Source organism: Heterocephalus glaber, unplaced genomic scaffold (assembly GCF_053883595.1).
Source record: "Heterocephalus glaber isolate CG9 unplaced genomic scaffold, H.glaber_assembly_v1.0 deba00000809, whole genome shotgun sequence".
Lineage (NCBI taxonomy): Eukaryota > Metazoa > Chordata > Mammalia > Rodentia > Bathyergidae > Heterocephalus > Heterocephalus glaber.
Window position 1 is genome coordinate 2984233 of NW_028258163.1, and position 8396 is coordinate 2992628.

The window sequence follows — 8396 nt, forward strand, 5'->3', positions numbered from 1 at the left end:
AATCTAGATTTGTGTGTAAAATCTGGTTTTCAAATTTTCACCCAAACAGTCAAAAACTACTACACAGGCCAAATAAAGGCCATCTGCACAGCTGCTGTGCCCTGAGGTCTTCATCAGAGCTGCCCCAAGCCAGAGGGTGATTTCACTGAAGCAGCAGGGTGTGGAACCCTAGGCCTCAAGTCCCTGCTGGTCGCTGCTGCGGGGAGGAACAGGGACCACAGCATCGGCAGAGGCAAGGGCCAGCAGGTGGGGACAGCAGCAGGAGTTTTGTTCTAAAGGAAGTATTTGGTAATGTGAGCTTTCATGAATCACACACAAACACAGGATGGAACCTGCTGTTCTGGGGCCAGTTCTTTACACCTGGGTTCAGGTGAGTGCTCTGGTCAATCTGGCTGTGTTTATTTCATAATAAGAACAGTAGCATCTTTTCTCTCCCAGCAGTGAAGCAGAAATGCTTGTACCCAGAGGATGAACGGGGCTTCTCCTGTCACAAGAGGGCTGATTCAGGCATCTCCCCATGCATGTTCTCAGTTTGTGCCTGCACCCCGTGACCAAACTGCAGGGCAGCTGTTTCCTGTGTCTTTCAGATGGAACTTCAGCTAGACGGGAACTTGGTGTCTCAACTTAAATGAAAGTCATGTGAAAATACCCAGCATGGGCCTCCTGGGGCCCTCTGTGACTCCTTAGCATGATCAGGTTGTCACCATGTACCAGCCAAAGGAAGAGGCTGCTCCTGAGGCCAGGGCATCCTACAGCCCCAGACACAGGGAGCCAACTCCAGGAACTGAGCTACTCATGACACAGTTAGCCTGGGCCTGGTGATGTCACAGGCCACCCAGGCCGCCAGAGCTGGGGCAGAGGGACATTCCCTGGGAAAAGACACGAGGAAACCCTCATCTCTGGAGCAGCCATGGCCTGTCCAGCAGGAGGGCACAGAAGGGTCCAGGTGTGTTGAGAGGGCCCTGTCCCATAGCAGGTCCCGTAGCACCTGGTCACTTGTGTCCACTTATTCCTTCCTCTAAGAAATGAAATGGCCTGCCGCAGCCAGGCACTGCTCTCAGCCCTGGGGATAAATCATTGAACACAATGAATGAATGAATGAGGCTAGAAATAATTTGGTCTTCACACTGTGACACTGGCAGTGAGGCTTTGGGCAGCAGAGTCCGTTGTTGGGACATACACTGCTTGGCACAGCGTGAATGCTGTGGTGCTTCAGAGTAATTAATTGCATCATTTCCTATCTGTCTCCCTGGAAAGGCTGACTCCATGAGTCCAGTGGCCCGTGTCCTGTTCTCCCATAACCCCAGCATCAAAGATGTAGTGGCTGCTCAAGGAGTACCTGCCGAGTGTATCTTAGGGACCTATGTCCACGTGAGGGCAGCTCCAGTGGAGTGAGTTATCTGACCTTGGCCCAGGTCTGAACCCCAGAGGGCTTAGAGACCAGGGGTTTCCAGAATATAACCCTAAAAGTTGAAAGATTTCTCCTTGGGAAGCCAGCTGGGTCCTGACCACACCATCCAAGCCCACGGGAGAATCCCATGGAGTGAGACGGGCCAGTGGCCCGTCAGGAGTGCTTCATCCAGGAAGCTCCAGGGGCATGGTGTGGTGGGGGCCATGCCCATCCTGGGTCTGGTGAGAATCTAACACCCTCCATGTGGTCTCATCTGGGTCTGGTGTAGAGGTGGGGACAGAAACTCAGAGAAGACTGTGTCGGGAACGTTCCCCTATCAGGGGGGTCGTCTGGAGAGCTTGCGGAAGCCAGCTGTAGGTATTCTCTAGGCCTCTCAGGGACGGGTCTGGTCAGGGTGACTCAGCCATTGAATGAGCTAAACATGTATTTTGAGGCTTCCCCAGTGGTAGGACAGGCTCTGCAGCTGCTCCTGAGGCTGCCTTCGTCTGCCCTGGCCCCTTTCTGGAGGACATCTGACTTTTGGCACAGAGGTGTCAGTAACCTCAGCATAACAAGAACCCTAGAGATGCCACCATGACTCTGACTCACTCCTCCCGGAAGGACAGTGTGACCACTTGGCTGATGAGTTGGCAGCATGTCAACAGCTGAGGGCACCAGAACTGCCCTCACCTGCCCTGGCCCTCCTGAGCACTTGACTGCCACTCCTGGTGAACCAGAAAGACAAGGCCTGTCTTGAAAGCAGGGGCTGGGCTGGGAACTGAGCTTTGTCCCCTGGGAAGGAGAAATCCTGGGATCCTAGGCTTTGTGGATAGTTGTTAATGGGTCCATCCTCCAACTTCCCAGTGTGCAGTCATCCCATAAAAAGGCTTCTGTTTTAGACCCACCTTGATGGAGGAGATGGTGATGGTTTAACTTTAATAGACACCAGGCCTCCCACAGCTCAGGCCAGTGGGGGCCATAGGAACAAGCTTGTGGAGTTTATGCCTTTTGTGCCCTGCAGAGTAGGAATAGCAGCTGTTCCGTGACCACCCTTGCAAATCTGTGGCCATTTTCCTTGTTGGTTTCCCAAACATGTGCTGTCAGAATCTCTGGCCCTGAAAGCTAGTGGTATGCTAGGGTAGGCATCTCATGTTTCCCCCGGGCCAGGCTCAGGGGCTTTGTGTGCTCCCAGCTCAGGTGCACTTCTGAGCAAGAGGGTAGGTATTCATGTGCCAGGGAACCCAGCCTTTACCCAGCAGCACTGGGATTTTTGTGTAGGATGCTACCTCCTCCTCTTCTTCCTCCTCCTCTTCTTCCTCCTCCTCATCTTCCTCCTCCTCCTCAACTTACTCTTTTTTTTTTTTTAGTTCTTTTATTGGTACATTTATCATTGGGTGTTTGTACCTGTACATGATGTATTTTGGTTCTTACTTTTTTTCCCCATTACCTATGTGCCCTTCACCCCCTCCACCCTTCCCTATTTACATAGATTTCATTTCCTTTTTTTTTCTTTTCTCATAGTTTTTCCTTTCCCTCTTTTCCTTTCCCCTTCCCCTCCCTTCACTCCTTCATCTTTGGACCTTTTTTCCTATTTCAAATTATCAATTATTCATTTTAATCATTTTAACCCTTATTTACACTTTCAGTTTCTCACACTAGAGAAGCTATTCGGTATTTACACATGAGTGTCCTATTTATTTCACTTAAGAGGATGGCCTCGATATGCATCCATTTAGCTATAAATGATTCTAGTTTCTCATTCTTTATGGCTGAGTAGTACACCATAAAAAAAAAACCCCACATCTTCTTTATCCAGTTTCCAGTTGATGGGCACTTGGGCTCTTTCCAAGCTTTAGCTATTACAAACTGTGCCGCTATGAACATGGGTGCACATATATCACTGGTGTATGATTCTTTTAATTCTTTGGGGAAGATCCCCAGCAGGGGAATAGCTGGGTCAAATGGGACCTCTAGCCCTAGTTCTTTGAGGTATCTCCACACTGATTTCCACAGTGGGTGCACCAGTCTGCACTCCTACCAACAATGGAGAAGGGTTCCTTTCTCCCCACACCCCCTCCAGCATTTGTTATTGGTGATTTCTTGATAGCAGCCATTCTTTGTGGGGTGAGGTGGAATCTCCGTGTTGTTTTCATCTGCATCTCTCAAATGACCAGTGATGTTGAACATTTTTTCATATATTTGTTTGCTTTTACTTCTTTGTCTGAGAAATGTCTGTTCTTTTCAGATGCCCATTTTTGGATTGGGTCTTTGAATTTGGGGGGTCTGATTTTTTTCAGTTCTTTATAGATTCTGGATAGTAGTCCTTTGTCTCTCAACTTACTCTTTTCAGCCCCCTGCCTGACAATCTGACATTATTGCTTGGTGGCAAGGTTGAGGGTAACATGCTGGTGACTATAATCTGCTGGTGAGGATGAAGGACCAGGGAACCAGTATTCTCTTTAGAGAGCAGGCCTGCTCTACCCCACTCCCCAGAGGAGGACACAGCCCACTTTGGGGTTTTAGCCCAACTCCACAGGGCCTGATGGCAGTGTGGGAGGCCCTTCTCTAGAAGTATGCCAGGCTGGCTTGCTTCCGGCTGTGTCTTTCCACAGTCTGAAGCTCAGGGTGCCCCTTCCGAACGTCAGCGTGGAATTTCTGCCCTACCACACATCCTAGAGACCACCATGTTGGTTCTCCATTGCAAGCAACTTCTACATCCAACTACAGAGAACAAGATAAAGGGGAAATGGCCCTTCTAGACGATTAAATGTTATGGAGCTACTAAGAATAAGATTATGTAAAAATTAACAACATAGACAATATGATACTTTTTTCCTAGTACTGGGGATTGAACCCAGGGACTTCAGGGATTGAACTTCAGGGACACTGAGCTACATCCCCAGACCTTTTTTCTTATTTTGAGAGAAGGTCTCACTAAATCACTAAGTTATTCATGCTAGGCTTGAACTTCTAATTCTTCTTACCCAGCCTCCCAGAATGCTGGGATTATAGGCCTATGCTACCATACCCAGCTGACACATTTCTTTAAAATGCAGATTGTGTATCAGTGTGGTATTATTTAAGTAAACTGTGTGTGTGTGTGTGTGTGTGTGTGTGTGTGTGTGTAAATGCCTGGAAATGTATGCCTGTGCTTGTGAAATGATGGCTGTTTGTTATGACTACTGTGTATCTGTAAGATTACCATGCTCCTGGCCCAGCTGTACCTCAGTGGGGCTGATCTTACAAGGGTCCCTCCCTACTTGAGCAGTATTTGGGGTTCATTCATAAATTAGTGCCCTAAATTGTGTTGGAGTTTTTGTTATTTCTTTTACTTTCTTTCTTTATTTTTAGCTGATCCAAAACGAAGTTCTTAAGTACTTTTTTCCCAGATATAGTCCCTCTGTCCCAGACAGGATAGCATTAGTGAAGAGCCAGGAGGTGTGGGCCCTGGCCTTGACTCCATCAGGGACATCGTGTGGCTCTAAGTAAAACAAGGTTAAGAATAGTGCTGTCCTTCCCTACCCAGGAAAGGCATGCAGCTCAGCTGAATCCTGTGGCAATGTCTAGAGTATTCAGAAAGAGGAGCAGGTAGAAAATGGTTTTCTCAAAACCCTAAGTAGAAAAGGCCACAATGTGTTCATGCAACTTCTTCCAAAAACCATGTCCGCATCCAGTGAGTTTAGAGGTGGAGACCCCACGGAAGAGCGCAGGGTGGCTGGGGGGAGTTTGTCTCCTGCCAGCTGCCCCTGCCTGTTTCTTCCTGAGGAGAGAGCGTGTCACCAAGCCTGTGGTTTCACCTTCTGTAGGAACAGCTTGAGAACTACGACTTCTCCAAATTCCACTCACTGAAGCCCAAGCTGATCGAGGCTGTGGACCACATGCTGACCAGCAAGATCGCGTCGCTCATGAGCCTCGTCACCCAGGAGGAGATGAGCATGCCCACACAGATGGTGCAGGGTGGTGCCTTTGACGGCACCACCGAGGGTCCCTTCAACCAGGGCTACGGGGAGGGGGCCAAGGAGGGCGCCGACGAGGAGGAGTGGGTTGTGGCCAAAGACAAGCCCATCTACGACGAGCTCTTCTACACTCTGTCGCCCATCAATGGCAAGATCACAGGCGTCAGTGCCAAGAAGGAGATGGTGACCTCCAAGCTGCCCAACAGCGTGCTGGGCAGGATCTGGAAGCTGGCCGACTGCGACGGCGACGGCATGCTGGACGAGGAGGAGTTCGCGCTGGCCAAGCACCTCATCAAGATCAAGCTCGATGGCTATGAGCTCCCCAACAGCCTGCCCCACCACCTGGTGCCCCCCTCACACAGGAAGTCCCTGCCTAAGGCTGACTAGAGCTCACCACAGAACAGGGCAGGCAGGCAGGGCGGGCAGGGCAGGGCAGGCAGGGCAGGGCAGGCAGGCAGGGCAGGCAGGGCAGGGCGTGGGAGCACGGGGACCTGCGCCTGAGGCCTGCTCCACCACTGTCTGCTGAACAGCCTTGGGCAAAGCACTGCCCTCTCTGTGCCTCAGTTTCCCTATCTGTAGGATGAGGGGCCCAGACCCCGGACACCGAGGAGCTCCTTTCACCTCTAAAATTCTGAGTTTCTATTAAAATATTAGGGGGAGGGGGAATGGATAAGGAGATGGAAAGTTTGAAAAGAAAGGGAAACTACCCAGAGTACCGGAAGCCTGGAAGAGCCCTGGAAGGCTCCTGGGCCTGGAGAGAGGACTGAAGGCCTCGCCTGGGCCACGTGAGTGTGTGGAGCCGCACTGGGCTCTTCGTCATCGAGAACAATGTCTCAGCACTGTCTGTCCCTCTGAGGGCACCAAGAGGCAGCAAAGATCATCTTATTTATTTTCTTTATTGTGTTTCCTGCTATATTTAGAGGAGAGAAAAAGAAGCAGCTTTCTGCTCCCTCCAGACTATTTACCAAAGAGAAGGCTGATGCCCAGGTGTGTCTGCTAGGCCAAGCGAGGCACATCTGTGCCAGTCCCCAGTGCCTGCCTCTGCCAGGCCTCCTCCTTCCTGGACCCTCCCGGTAAAGCTGTAACTGGTAAGGGATTTGAATCTCACAACCTCTGTGCACCCCTGCTAAGACCTCTAGTTGGCATTTCGGGTCATTTTGAAGTCTGACAATTAGTCTTTCTTACCAGTTTGTCCAGTAGGTTATAGCAAATCTATTTATCAGACTTAAACCACACTGAGGGGAGACTTTCTCTCAGTATTTAGTGTAGTCCCCACCCCCTAAGGCTCCTGGGTGGGTGACGGACGGGACTTGAACTCAGCAAAACCAAGTCTTGGTGTGTACAGTGTCAGGAGTATTCAAGAGATCAGCCTGTTGGAGTTAGACGCTGTTTGGTAAAAAAAATAGGCACTTTTATTATGCCTACTTCTGTTTTTCTTTACAAAAGGCTTTCTACAGACATGTTTTATACAAACCCCTTTCTTCAAAGTCATGTGGCTTGCTCATGAATGCCGTCTTCAGGCAGGACGTGGCCACTGTCCCTTCCACCGGCTCTTGGGTGTGTTTCCCAAGTCCTTGGGTTTACTGGGCCACTTGCTCAGACTCCTGGGTAAGGTGGAGGTAGGCACGTGCACCACCGCCCTCCTTGCTCTGAGGGAGGGGGTAGCAGGTGGCTTTCACCATTATTTATGCAATGGGAGAGAGTCACTTAGCCTTTAGCAAAGGCTAAGTGGTCTGGGCACCAGAAATGAATGAAATCAGTCTCACTGAGCCTTCCAAAAGCCACTTTTTTCCCCCTCTTTTCCCCTTTCACCTGCCTCTGGTGACATCAGGGTCAAAACTGCACATTTAAGACAAAATATTTACCCAGGCATGGCGGCACAAGCCTGTAATCCCAGCATTCAGGAGGCTGAGGTAGGAGGATTGTTGCGAGTTCAAGGCCAGCCTGGGCAACACAGTGAGACTCTGTCTCAGAAATGAGTAAGTAAGTAAATAAATAAATGAAAACACTGATTTTGGGAAAGAGTTTATCCAGATGCCAACCCTTGCATTCTCCAGCTTCCTTTCTAAATAATTTTAAGAGAAGAAATTGCATAATGTAGCCTTTAATCTGAATGAGCACTTCTACATTGATCAGACATGCAGGGGGAATGTTTGTGGTTCCAGTTCTGTGTTCTGTGCGAGTAGCTCTGAGACGCTGTAAGCCACGCGGGGTTGCACACATGATGGCCACCAGGGGCAGCCTGAGGAGAGAAATGGTTTGTCCAGAGGTGGAGATGCCAGCGAGGGTCGACTGTCCCTTCAGAACTGTCTTGCTTTTTTGACTCTGCTCAGTTGTCATTTATGAACATAATTATATACACGTATATTCTTCACATGACTGTGGTTTACTTTTTTGTTCGTTGTTTTGCTTTTTGGTTTCTAGTTTTGAGGTTGTTTTTTCAGTGCTGGGGATAAAACCAGGACATCGCACATGCTAAGCAAATGCTCTGCTTCTGAGCTACTCCTCAGCCCCAAATCTATATTTCTAAACCTTGTGTGTACGTATGTGGATATGGCCAGATTGTGTCCAAACCAAGGCCTAGGAAGGAAACTGGAGAGCAGCAGGCCGAGGCTCTGGTTTGTCTGTGGAAGGAACTCCTTGGGTGAGTGTGGTCTCCCCACCCGACCCCACTGCCCCGGCGAGAAAAGCATTGGCAGCTGAATCCCTTCCCTGCTGGGACCCTGGTGATGTTCTTGGAAAACAAAAAACAAAGTGCCCACTTCTTCTAACATCTTCTCTTACACCATGAGAAGTTCACTGGAAAGGGAAACCAAGGGCTGGTGACCAAGTGAGGACCAACACACCCTGGAGTCTGTCCAGAACGCCAGCCACCCTTCCCTGGCCACCCTGGTGTCAGAGCGGCCCTCCCGCAGTGTGCCCATGCAGGCGGCGGGGAGGGCCCTCGTGTCTGTCACAATGGTCTGCCTGACCCAAAGGGAATCTGGGAACCTTCAGGCCCAGTTCTACACAGAGAGTGCATGCACCACAAGCGCAGACCTGGTCCTGAG

At 50.0% G+C, this 8396-nt stretch overlaps 1 protein-coding gene across 1 annotated transcript in view; it reads left to right on the forward strand.

Moving 5' to 3' along the window:
• The window catches only part of Ehd4 (EH domain containing 4), a 75429-nt gene extending 67709 nt beyond the window's left edge, over positions 1-7720 (forward strand). Inside the window, exon 6 of the mRNA XM_004861635.4 lies at positions 5197-7720. Coding sequence (XP_004861692.1) covers positions 5197-5733 — 537 coding nt within the window. The 3' untranslated portion in view covers positions 5734-7720. The remainder of the gene's footprint in view (positions 1-5196) is intronic.
• The last annotated feature ends 676 nt before the right edge of the window (positions 7721-8396 follow it).